The 14,501-nt window shown below is 30.6% G+C and overlaps 1 protein-coding gene across 1 annotated transcript; it reads left to right on the forward strand.

The window, feature by feature from the left end:
• Positions 1 to 2,183: 2,183 nt before the first annotated feature.
• LOC139894259 (uncharacterized) lies at positions 2,184 to 9,372 on the forward strand. The gene is made up of 8 exons (XM_071877458.1): positions 2,184 to 2,339; positions 2,439 to 2,715; positions 7,301 to 7,361; positions 8,132 to 8,204; positions 8,289 to 8,485; positions 8,576 to 8,855; positions 9,023 to 9,094; positions 9,196 to 9,372. The coding sequence occupies exons 1-8, from the start codon at positions 2,184 to 2,186 to the stop codon at positions 9,370 to 9,372; spliced, it is 1,293 nt and encodes a 430-aa protein (XP_071733559.1).
• Positions 9,373 to 14,501: the final 5,129 nt, after the last annotated feature.

The raw sequence follows: 14,501 nt of genomic DNA on the forward strand, positions 1-14,501 counted from the left end.
ATCTCCAACTGAAGATGGTTGGTGAAGAATCTATGGTTCTAAGTGATCTAGCAAGTATTAAGGATGCTGGTTACACTCTCATAACTACATGCATGTGAAAAAAAATTAAATATTCTTGATTCTTCTTCTCCAAATCGACACACACTCGATATTTCATGCTTTAAATGAAGGAAATGAAGGTTTTGAACATATTTGACTTATTTATATTTAGTCAATATTATAATTTTTCACCCTGAACCACTTAATACTTTGCACACAAGGTCCTCATTTTACTACAAAACAAATCCTTATTAACCCAATCCATTAACTAACATTAACAGTTATATAAAAATAATTCAAAACTGGGGTGTTACATTCTAATGAATTGGTAGTGCCATAAGAGAACTCGGTGCCCGTCGTTATTTTGCACCGTCCCCTTAAATCAACGCCGAGATCGATCGTCGACCGAAAACGAACCGGCGTCAAACTCGTCATCGGTTGCCGAAGTCAAGCCACAGACGATGGATAAAATGATAGTTTGAAGTTTGATTTTAAATATTGAGCCGTTGGTAACGAATAATTTCCCTTTTTTTTTATTTACCTTATATATACAACCATATATTTACATCTTTATTTCATATATCCAACATCCCAACTATTTTCTCTTATTGATTTCAATCTCATTTTATCATTAGCCATTTTAATCATAAATTTAAACTCAAACAATCCAAAACATCTCAATTACATAAACAACGACACCAACGCTTTCAGTCACAATTGGAATTAGTTTCAAATTAACGATACATATCCAGTTCCAAATCATCCAACTACGCCTACTTCATTTGGTGTCCCGCCACCACAAACTTAGGTACCACAAACTCAAATCCACCTGAAGAGTGCTCAAATTACATGGCTATGAGGAGTATGCAATCAAATACCAATCAACCAAACGCTCCATCAAATGATCAATCATACACTCACTTGGTTGAAGACGAAGTCTCTACACCAACTTACGCTAGGGCTAGTGCAAAAGGAAAAGGTAAACAAGTTGGAGAAGGCGGGTCTAACCGAAACACACCGACAAATATTGTGTGAAACTAGTGGAACGAATGGGACGAGTTATGATTGGCGGAAAGTTGGATTATGATTTCGAAAGATTCGGTGGACGGAAATGCAAGGACGAGTATATATATATGTGTGTGTGTATATATATATATATATATATATATATATATATATATATATATATATATATAGTAGAGGGATCAAATGAGAACTTTTTAACCCTGAGAACTTTGAGAACTCAAAAATACACTGAATTCCGAACACAAAAGGGAAATTCGAACAAGAAAGTGGGCGGGCGAACAAAAAATGTGATATTCGAAAAAAAAAGGCGGGCGAACAAAAATGTGAAATTCGAACAGATTTGTGTTCTATATTTTTGAAATTCGAACAAAAAAATGTAGAACACGTTGATAGTCGAACAAAAAACATGATATTCGAACAAAAATGTGTTCTACATTTTTGAAATTCGAACAAAAAAAACAAATTTTTTTTCGTCTGTGTTTATTTTTTTTGCTCGAATTTCTTGTTTTTTGCTCGCTCGCCACTTTTTTTGCTCGAAATTCAGTGTGTTTTTGAGTTCCTAGAGTTCTCACACTAAAAAACTAAAAACGTTCTCACTGGATCCTCTACATATATCTATGTATACATATAAATCAGTAAGCTTGTGTCCAAATGTCATCAAACCCGTCAATTTCGGTCCATGTAGGAGAGAAGTTTGTCTCACAAAAAACCTATACATATACACCATTTGTTGCTATATTTTTTTTACCTCACACCAAACCTATACATACAATACATACACCACTTCATCATCCTACATGGCATCCGAATTTCTTATCAGTTTTATTTCAAAAATACCTTTTTATATAGAAAGTGGTGTCAAGGTTGTTTTTTTTCAAAAATAAACTCAAGTGCACACACTTACCAACATAACTCTACTTCACACCTCTTTCACACAATTAACCCGCCCATTATACTATTATTTTCAAAATCATCTTTGCTAATTTGAATTCAAATTCTTTCTCGGTTGCCAAACGAAAAATTTCCAGGTTTAATTTTTACATTCAACTTCCATAATCTTGATGTTTTTTGAATGATTTTTTTCTAACTTATGTTTCTTTTCATTATAGTTTTAAATAATGGCCACATCCAAGAACATAATTCGGGTTTCAGAGATTGACGGACGAAAAGTTAATTTTACCATAAAAATTCAAGTCGTCCGTCTCCTTCAAAAGCTTGGATATGGTTACGATGAAGGCAAGCCAACTATGGAGCTAATCATTTCGGATGAGGAGGTTTGTGTTCATATTTTTATATATATAGATTTCTTAATTCTCTTTTCATTTTAGAGTTTGTTTAAATATTCTTTTCTATGTTTAAATTCTCCATATTAGGGCGCTAAGATTGTCATCAACATCCGTAACTCCCTTAAGGACAAATTTGATAACCTCATTAGGCAATGGGGCTTCTTTTGTATTTCTAATGCTGCTGTAGTTGATAGTCCGCTACAATTCCGGACCAAACATATCCAACATGAGTACAAACTCATGTTTACTAAGAAAACAACTGTTGTGCCATTCCCACCAATCGAATGGAGAGGAACTAATGGTTTTAGTTTCATCCCTTTCGATGTTTTGAGATCTAAAGGCCTTAAAGTTGGAGTTTCAGAAGGTTAATAAATGTTTATTATATCAATTTTTTTGAATTTTTTTTAAAGTATTTATTTTCCTTTGACTTAGAACACTTTATATTGTCACACAATCTTCATTAGTTTTTTGGTTCCTATAGATGTTATTGTGTAGTGACCCGTCCAAATTCATCCGGACGAAGTCTTCAACATTTGGTACCATTGCAAGGTACTGAACCCTATATGCCATGAATGACTCCAAATAATATCTCTAAAATGAGCAAATACACAGCGAAAGATTTCTTTCATACCTGAGAATAAACATGCTTTCAAGTGTCAACCAAAATGTTGGTGAGTTCATAGGTTTATCGTAAACAATAAAATTCATCATTTTGATAGACCACAAGATTTTAAATACAGTACACCTATCTCGTGTACGAAACCATTTTTCATAATGCTTAGCAGAGTAGATTCGTATCTTTTTCTCCCCCGTAGGTTGCCTCGCGATTTTTAAATAACCGTATACATATCTCTTGCACAAAAATAACATACACATAACCTGTGTATAAAATCATTCTCTTGATACATAACATTCACTTTACATTCATTGCTTGGCTTGGTAACCGACCTTAACATATAATGCGCATCAATAAAATCCCCAAAAAAGAACATCTCGTCTGTATAAATATATAAACTACGAAGTACTAAACACCACGCCCACTAGCCCTTCCGTCTAGTGAACATTCTGGGTGGGGGTGTTAAACCCGGTAGCTACCTTTAAGATTCGCGTGAATTAGGGTCATACCCGATTCTAATTCTTAGGTTACCAAGCAATAATAATCAGGGGAAAATATTCACAACAATTAGTGGCAATTATAACGTCCAACTAATTCAATAATAATCCACAGAACTTCTGTCTGCATAATAATTCATTCGAGGAATGTTTTGCTTGTGTCTATCTCGTCAAACATTTATAAAAGCATTTCAGTCCAAAAATATAGATTTCAAAGGCATTTAATAAAGCAGTTGTAAAAACAGCGCATGTATTCCCAGTCCCAAAAATGTAAAGAGTAAAAGGGAATCAAATGAACTCTCTATACGATATTTTATAGTAAAAATATGCATACGACGGCACTGAACAAGTGCAGGGTTGGCCTCGGATTCACGAACCTATACCAAGTATGTATATTAACACATATAATAATATTCAAATAAATATATATTTTGATATTAGTAATATACTTGTGATATTAAATTTAATAATAATAGTAAAAATAAAAATAATAATAATAATAATAATAATAATAATAATAATAAGTATACTACCTTAAAGAATAGTTTCCTAAAAAGATGTCAGAGCCTGGGCTCGAACCCGAGACCACTCGCTCAAACAAAACACTCCTAACCACTGATCCAATAATGTTTTTCTGTTTATAACTCGCTCAATTATATGTATAACACATATGAAATCCGTTATATCTTCTATCATCATTATCAGATTCGTACTCGTATATCATCATTATTCAGTTGTGGGTTTCTGGTAGCCCAACAATGAGCCTAACGCCATTTAATCAACCCAATAAACTTCACGGCCCAAGTAATTACTAACAGCCCAAGTTGTAACCGATGGCACATGCACAGCCCAATTAAATTAGTTGTTGTATTGTGTTTTGGAATCTGCCACGACAGTCGACAGGAGCTTTAGAAAAAAAAAATTCAATCGTTCCCCACTAGCCTAAAGTGATGTTACATGTTGGCCACCTTCTTTTGGTTGGGATGAATCTCTTTTAAAAACTAAACCTCACCTTTACAATCTTTAATCAATTTGCATCATTATCACTAAGCTTTATCATCACCAAATCTTGCCTATATTATCATTACTCTATCTCTAATCCTCATCATCTTTTAACTGTTACCCTTTGTGGATATGAATTCGTTACTAGTATTACCATCAGTTCAAAGATACATCGGCCCAATTACTAAATTGAAGTTCACGGCCCAATGGAGCAAAGGATTGGACAGCCCAACATGTGATGTCTTTATTTTTTAAACGGGAACCAGGAAGAAGCTCAAGGAAGGAAGGTTTAAGTGTATAATATCCTATAATAATTATGTCCACTTGGAAACTTTTGTATGAAGCTACAAATGGACCCTTTGACCAATCGATCCCCCACCATTTCAATCAAGTGGTTCGGTTTTAAAAAAAAAAGATATAGAGAATTTTCAAGATGTCTGCCATTATGATCAAGTTTGTTCCACTCCTCATGTAATCTTGTTGGAAAAAAAATATTGATTGTTTAAGCCTAGTATAATGCGTCATCAAGTACAACGAATAATATATAGCGAGTATCATATGCTTTCATACCTTATGTGTTAGTGGATGTCCACGTTACAAAGTAAAAGGGAAAAGAGAATTTGGTGCTTCCTTGATTACACAACCAATGTGTCGACCATGGATAACCTCCTGGTCCCAGCTGATAATTTTTATATAGCTCTATTAATATCCTATCTAAGTTGATAAATAAAGGTATTATATAACCTCCATTCGCTGGTTGGCTTAGTAGAAGTAAATGAAATAGCAGGAGAGATGGATAATCGTTTGTAACAGAAACTAAAAAAAATGGCTATTGTTGCAGCCTTTATGTCGTGAAAGGGAATAATATATTGGTGGTTTGTGATAATCTTTTTATGCTTGACAAGTGAGTCTCGATAGTGTTCAAAGGTGATGGTTGTCGAAGGTGGTTATTATGGCTTGAAGTGGTGGTGAGGGTTCTTGACGTTTTAACAATAAATTGAATTTGTTATGGTGGTGGTGGATCATGATCATAATTGAACGAGACAGTGGTGGTGTTCATTGAAGGTTGTATGGTGATAATAGTTAATGGTGATGATTGTAGGTGGTTCTCGGGCAGGGATCAAATAAAGAAAATTGAAGGTGTTCGGTTCTAGTTGCAACAGAAAGAACAGTGAACCATAGTGATGATGAATGTAAGTCTATAACTCTCTCTCCCTCTCCGCTTTGTATTTGTAATTATCTATATATATTGTGAGTGATATAGCAATAATAATTGATCACATTTTGTTTTGCAGGGTTGATGGTGGTCGACAGAAATATTCGAGCCAGGAAGAAAATAACAAAGTAAAATAAAAGCAGAAAGAGACTTGCAACTGAATTTGTTTGTATCGTTGATTGGATTCAATTTGTAATCAGATAAGAATCAATTGAAGTTGTTTTGTAGCTAGATTGGGTCGACAGGGAATCTCAAGCAGGAGAAGAGTTCATGAAAAAGAGAAATAAAAGAAAGTAAAATTAGAAGTCGATTGGTAACTGATTTTGTTTGTATTAAATTTGGATTCGACATAATCACAATCAGAGGAAAAGTAGATAGTGAATGAAACTGAGATTGTAATTTATTTTGTTTGATTCTTCTTATCGAATTGTATCAGATGAATTAAATGGCTAACATAATTTGTTTTTTTTTACTCGATTGTCTTATTGAAGTGAAGATTCGATGGGTAACAAATTGCAGATATGTAGAATAAAATAAAAAGAAAAGTGATGTTGATTTCTATCAGTCCATATACATTTTATGTATATTTTTTATATAAGTTTAATAATTATTAATAAATATAAATATTAAATAATAATAATACAGTTAATAATATTATAAATAATAAAAATACTAATAATAAAAATAATAGAAATAATAACATTAATAATCAAAATAATACTCATAATAAGAGTGATATTCATATTAATGATATTAAATAATAATAATAATAATAATAACAACTAAAATTAAAATTTTACTTTTAATTAAAATATTAATAATGATAATAATAATATTATTAATTATAATAATTTAAATATATTAAATTTCATATTATATATAGTAATATTAATTGTGTACAGAATTCATATATATATATATATATATATATATATATATATATATATATATATATATATATATATATATATATATATATATATATATATACATAATTGTTCATGAATCGTCGGAGATAGTCGAAGGGTAATTGTATATATGAAAATAGTTCAAAATTTTTTGAGACTCAACCTAACAGACTTTGCTTATTGTGTCAAAAATATTAAATCGTATCGAGATTTGAATTTAAAATTAGTCGAAATTTTCCGGGTCGTCACATATTGGACGTGTAGCAAATTATTCTGAAGTACATGATTTTCGAAACACTGGTGAACTCAAGTCCAAGTACATCAATCTTCAGCTCATTGATTTATAGTAATATTTAACAACTTTTTAGTTTAAACCATTTTCAGAATAAATTGTGTACACATGTTCTTAAAACCATAACACACTTATACATGACCTATTTTTATTTTTTTTAAATAGTGGCTTGCAATTGGATGCAACTTTGTGGGGTCAATTTTCCTTGGATTTCAAAAACCATATGAAAGTTTTGGATGATGATGCTTCCGTAATCTTATTGATTCACTTTGGAGTCACCAAACTGCACCAAAGTTTTTCCTTTAAACCAATAAATATATGGTTTTTTTTATATATGATGATCTTACTTTCAATTATTAACTTTTATGTAATCTTATTGATTGTGTATACTAAGTTCTTTTGTGTTTAAATGTTACAGATAAACTGGCAGTTTCTACCGACTGGAAAAACACGAACGTTTTGATAGACACTGATCATCCGTAAATCATTGAGTTCAGACAACGGTACATTATTACCAAAAAAATTAATTTCATAATATTAATCAATACTTTATCTATGTTAAATTTATCATATTTCAAAGTTGGCTTGTCTTCATCGTAACCATATCCAAGCTTTTGAAGGAGACGGACGACTTTAATTTTTATGGTAAAATTAAATTTAAGTCCGTCAATCTCTGAAATCCGAATTATGTTCTTGGATATGGCCATTATTTAAAACTATAATGAAAAGAAACATAAGTTATAAAAAAATCATTCAAAAAACATCAAGACAAATCTTATTTTCTGTATTTATTTTTAGTTGAACCATTTTCATAAAAAATAAGACAAATTTAGTAGATACTCAATCATTCAAGTAATAAATTGAAACATACATGTTGAAAGTCTTCATTTACTTATCTTACAAAGTAAATGAATAAATTTAGAAACCATTATAAGATAAATAATCATTCTATTAGTACTCATTAAATGTTATTATTGATAAATGATCTAAAGGTAAATAATTCACTTTGTTGTACATTCAACTTTTTTATTCATAATAATAACATTTAATGAAACATAGTAGTTCCCAAAACAACTAAATCAATTTCCATTAAATGCTCAATCATTTGTTCACTCCATAAATGAGTTCATCAATTGTGCATTTAAAACAAATATTCTATAACTTACTAGTAAATTTGTATTTGCATTCATCTATTGAACATTGTTTGATACTTCAAACACAATAACTAACTTGCTTATTGTTATCATAGCCTCACCCAAATCCAAACTCCTTTTTTTAAAAAGGCTCAGTATGTTGGTTTAGATCGCTTGAACCCGTCCATGGTAATCATTTGAATGAATTTTTGTGAACCCATATTTAACCAAACATATATCCAATTTTCAACTTTGTTGTTAAAATTATTGTAGGAAGGCATTTATATTATTCAGGCCACAATCAATACCATTCTTCCCGATGACACTTGGTACTACATTGCCTGCAAGAAGTGTAACAAGAGTACTAAACCTGTTATCCTCAACTGTGATCTTACCTTGGACGTTGATCAACTTTTAAACTTGGAACGAAAGTGTTACGGTTGTATCAAGAAGTCGGACGTGGTAGTGAGGTGAATTACAAAACATTCTAAATAGATTTACAAAATATTAGTTTATCTCTCTAATCATACTTTGTCTGTCTTTAAATTTTTACATAACAGGTTTAAAGTGCCGATTCGTGTAGAAAATCAAACCGGCACAGCGTCTTTCACTGTTTTCGAATCTGTGGTGAAGAAGTTCCTTACCCAATCGTCTTATGAGTTAATGAAGACGTTGTCTGAAGATGATGATTATCCTGAAGAGCTGGAACTTCTTTTACAAATGACCCTTTTGTTTAAGATAGATGTGGGTGCTTATAACAAAGAACGTGGAATTCAAAACTACACTGTTAAAGATGCGACCGATGACCCAACATTTTTCGAACTCTATGAGAGTTTCAAGGTAACATCTAATACTGTTACATGATTTTGTAACTTTATTCAATATATAAGTTGTTTTATACGCACTCATTGTCTTTTCTTTTTTGGTATTGTTATTCATTTTAACTTGCTATTTATGTGATATCTAAGATATCAATAGTTTGTTAACCTATCTTTAATATCACTAAGGTCGATCAACACGTGGTTTTTGAAGATGTTGAGATTGAAGAATCATCTGAGAAACTTACTTCAGTTGGGAATGTATGAATACATTATATAATACTCAGTTCTAAATTTTTTTCATATCACGGTCATTTTTAATAATTATTATTTTGATAACAACTTATAATTTACTTTTGTAGTGTGCCTCAAATGCTTTAGGAAGTCAGACCGTTGATCTCAGTCATGATACCTGTTTCAGCCCACCTCTCAAAAAAATCAAACAAGAAGGAATAAAATCTCCACCATCTGTTAAGTCTTCAACAACCAAGGTTAAATTCTCTGATCGTCCGAAACGTTTACGCTCATCCGATTCATGATTTAAACAACATACTTTTGTTAACAGTTATTTTTGGGTTTCTTCTATGGAATTCCAGTGGCATGTAAACTATATAATTATGTTATCTCTGCACTATTTCTCCTCCATATCCACCATGATATGGATAACAATCTAATTTATGTTCTTTAAATTTTATTGTGTTTTGTGTTGATGTTTTTTGTTTTGAGGTTTTTATTAGGATTTACCTCTTTTTATAAACGTAACACACTACCATTTTAATTAAAATGTGACTTTCCATTTTCCTTTATAAAATTAAATTTAGAAGGAAATTAAAGTAATTAATTATTGAGCATTTATTGTTGTACATACGTATTAACCTACCAACTCGATTCAGTAGCCCCCAAAATCTACTTTAAACCCTTACTTGTCAGAAAGCAACTTGCATCTTTCAAATACGTAAACATCAACTTCATTTTTCATCCTTTTTTTACTTTTTTCCAATAATACAAAAATGGATCAACTTTCAAAGAATATTCCAGATGTTCTTCCTAATGACATACTTGGTGAAATATTGTCAAGAGTCGGTCAACAATCATCAGTTCACTTGTCTGTGGCCAGATTGGTTTGCAAAGACTTTCTTAAGCAATCCGAACATTATTTGGTTTATCGAAGGCTCTCCTTAGATCGATGGCCTATCTTAGCTTAGGGTATCCTGGAAATGGTCTATCTTCTCCATTGGTGTGTGATAAATAAAAACCCTAATGCTATTTTTCGATTGGGTTTGATAAGTTATTTCGAAGGAGTAAACACAGACTTAGGGCTTCGTTATTTAGAAGAAGCTTCAAACAATGGGCTGAATTAGGTAGTTTATGTTTATGGTTTTATCATGTTTTCATCTCATGATTTGGAGGAAAAACATAAGGGTTTAAAAATACTTAATGCAAGATTTCCACCACTGCCGGATTTGGTGGTTTATGTCAGAATGGATGTTTATGGTTTGTTACAGCAATTATGGCGAAGGAACCTCCATCCTTTTGCTGACTTGGCAACCACTTGCCCTATATTCGGTCACGTAGGTTATTTCCCATATGTTCATGGCTTTGAACTCACCATACCCGAGTGTATGTCATGTTTTTGGACTTATAAGTTAGGTTTGATTATAAATCGATTTAGGTATAATTAAATTTATGTTATTATTATGTGAAAAATCTTTTGTTATTTTGTATCAAAATTACTCATCTATTATTATTATAAATTTTCAGAAGGATATTAGTATAAATGTTTCATTTTTCCTTCAAATTTGGTATCAATTAAACTGTTATAATATGTTTAATTGATATTAGTATAAATGTTCCATCTAAAATAATTAATTGTTAAATAATGAAATATATAATATGTTTAGAAAATAGGACCTTTTTTGAGTCTTAATTCCTAAAATGTCTCTTTATATAAAATTATTATATGATATTTTACAACTATATGTTTTTTTTTTAATTTTATCATCATACCATTGGACAAGTGTTGACATACCATGTCAATTTATTAGCTCAAAAACTACTTTAAACCCATCATTTTCATACTAAAACTTGCATCATTTTCAACTACTTTCATGTTCTACAATACCTAATAAGTGTCTACTTTACACAAAGATATCTATTTAAAAACAAAAAAATTTAATTCTTTTTGTAAATAATACAACAAATATATGTAATTCAAAAGAATATTCTAGAATCCATTTCTCCAACTATGTTAAGTCAAATCTTTTCTAAAAGTGTTAAATATTCGAATTTCCTTTTTTATTCAATTTTAAAATCAAACTAAAAACTTATGTAAAAAATGTTTGATTTTCAAATAAAAAAATAAAATTACAAATATACTTTCCATATTGGGGTTTTTTTTTATAAAAGTATTTGAAAGATGTTTGAGGAAGTAACCATATAATCATTTAACTGCACACGTGTTCCCATATCACGTCGCATCATTAACCCCAAAAAACAACTTTCAAGGCTTACTTTTCAGGCGGCTAAAATATCATCATTCTGATAATACTTTCTGCTTCTACAGAAGGTCAAGGTCTCAAGTACACACCATTCAAAAAAACTTCAACTTTATTTTCCAGATTTTATATTTTTTAAAAAATAATGAAAAAAATTAAAATGAATAAGATCAACAATATTGTCGATCTTCTTCCTTATGATTTGCTTGGTGAAATATTATCAAGAGTCGGACAAAATTCTTCGACTCAGTTGGGTGTTGCTCGATTGGTTTGCAAAGCCTTTTATAAGCAAGCCCAGCATCCATTGGTTTATCAAAGGCTTTCCTTTGATCGTTTACCTGTAGGATCTTGGGGTATCCCTCAAATGATTTATCTTTACCATCGTTGTTTGGTAAATAAAAACCCTAATGCGATTTTTCGCAGGGGGTTTGTCATTTTATTTTGATGGAAAATACACCCAAGATGGCCTCCGTTATTTAAAACAAGCATCAAACTGCCAATTAGTAGAGGCTGTTTATGTTTATGGTTTTGTTATGTTTGCTTCTCACGATGTAAATGAAAAGGAAATCGGTTTAAAAATTCTTAATCAGACATTCCCACCGATACCGGATGATGTGGTTGCTGTGAGAACAAAGGTTTATGACTTTATACATCAAACCTGGAGAATGAACCACCATCCTTTTGCGGATGGGGAAACGAGGTGACCTATATCCGGCCACAATGGTTATTTACCAAAAAGAAATGGGTTTCAACTAAAGAAACCAGAATGCATGTCGTGCTTTTGGGCTTATGAGTTGAGGCTTTTTGTAAATCAATATGGTTTTAATTAGATTTGTGTTCTTTTTTCCCCTAAAATTACATTTATGTTAGTATTATGGGAAAATAATTTTTTTGTAACAACTATGAAAATTACTCCTATAATATTAATATAAATGCCTCTTTATATTATGATATCAGTGTTGACACATTTCTTCTTCTTAATTTTTTGTCTTTTCAATTACTGTATTACTAACAGCACTATAGTTACTAACCAATTGACTTAAGTAATGTATAATAAACTACTAAACACTAATAAAAATAGTTATCACTTTATTAGAAATTGTGATTACTTTCAAACCAAATATACCATATTCTAATCCCTACACATTATGGATATAAATTCCTGTTACCAATAAAGTCAAGTACAACACAAAACATTTCTTTATCTGTTGGTATTTAGTCAATAACCATAATCTCATTTTCAAATTTGAAATTTGAAATTGTGCATCATAACAAACATAATCCTTGATTATCTTCAAAAACCTAAGTTAACAGATAATTTTGGTCAAACTATATTGTCATGAATAATAACTTCAGAAGATCTTCACGTTTAAATAAATCAAATAAAAATGAGACAAATATTTCGGAACCAATTACAAATAAATGAAAACAACCTACAAGGATGAAGGATTCCTTTGATGTTAATGCATCAAATCCAGGTACTACTTACTCTTTTTGTTAATCTGAATTTTATAGAAAGTTACTCTTGGCATATATTTTGAGATTTTAGTATTTAGTCATATTCACTATACATCAAATCTAAATACTAATACGTGTCTATTATTTTTAGAAATTTCTTCCACGGCAAAGACAACCGTTGGTAATATTATGATGAAACATAAAAAACAAAGTACAACAGCAGCAATTGGACAACTATCCTCGCCATCGTGTTCAATTCTAACAGGTGTTTCATTTTATTACAACAAAAGTTTTGTAATCTATGGTGCATATATGAAAATAATATTTATTCTGAATTTCTAAATTCAAATCTTATAAATTGTTTATTCAGATATAACCAACACAACTCGATCAAAAGTGGTGACTTCATCTACAACCCAATATACATCAAGTATGATGAAAGAAAATATATTTCAACATACGACGAATACAACGGGTGAATGTTCATATAACATTGCAACTCCGGCACCGTTAACACCATCTCTTAGAATATCGAAGGAATCACTTAATAATACTGACAAATGTTACACTTCATCATACAGTGTATCCAAAGGTAATTATTTATGACATATATAATATTCAAACCTGTGTTATTTTCAAAATCTACATACTTACTTTTTTAAGTCAGATTTTTACAAGTACGTTCAAAGCGGAATCAAAACAACAAGCATTGGAAGGAAAATATTACACCGATACCTTTTGACCTTGACTAAGCAAACAATGATGATCTTCAAAATAAATCATTCAAAGGAACTTCAAAGGGTTGTTCTTATAACTTTTTTTAATTTGTTCAACTATGTTATATTTTATAAATTAAACCAATAAATTGTTATTTTTGGCAGACTATGTTGATTACGGCAATCTTAGTTATATATGTTCCACTTGTGGTGCTAAATTATGGCATAAAGAGACGAAAGTAGGAAAAATAAATACGGTTTCTCCCAGGCATTCTCACTTTGTTGTTTGAGAGGTAAAATAACGCTGCCCGAATTTAACAAACCTCCTCCTAAACTAATTTGGGATCTATATACTAACAATCATCCCAAGAGTCAACATTTCATTGAGAATGTTTGACAGTACTGTAGTGACCCGAACTTTTCCATGTTTATATATATTAATTGAGATTGATGTTTACATGATTAAATGTTTCCAACATGTTAAGCAATCAAACTTGTTAAGACTTGATTAATTGAAATATGTTTCATATAGACAATTGACCACCCAAGTTGATCGGTGATTCACGAACGTTAAAACTTGTAAAAACTATATGATGACATATATATGGATATATATATATATAGTTAACATGATACTATGATAAGAAAACATATCATAAAGTATATTAACAATGAACTACATATGTAAAAACAAGACTACTAACTTAATGATTTTTAAACGAGACATATATGTAACGATTATCGTTGTAAAGACATTTAATGTATATATATCATATTAAGAGATATTCATACATGATAATATCATGATAATATAATAATTTAAAATCTCATTTGATATTATAAACATTGGGTTAACAACATTTAACAAGATCGTTAACCTAAAGGTTTCAAAACAACACTTACATGTAACGACTAACGATGACTTAACGACTCAGTTAAAATGTATATACATGTAGTGTTTTAATATGTATTTATACACTTTTGAAAGACTTCAATACA

This window comes from Rutidosis leptorrhynchoides, chromosome 2 (assembly GCF_046630445.1).
Source record: "Rutidosis leptorrhynchoides isolate AG116_Rl617_1_P2 chromosome 2, CSIRO_AGI_Rlap_v1, whole genome shotgun sequence".
Classification (NCBI taxonomy): domain Eukaryota; kingdom Viridiplantae; phylum Streptophyta; class Magnoliopsida; order Asterales; family Asteraceae; genus Rutidosis; species Rutidosis leptorrhynchoides.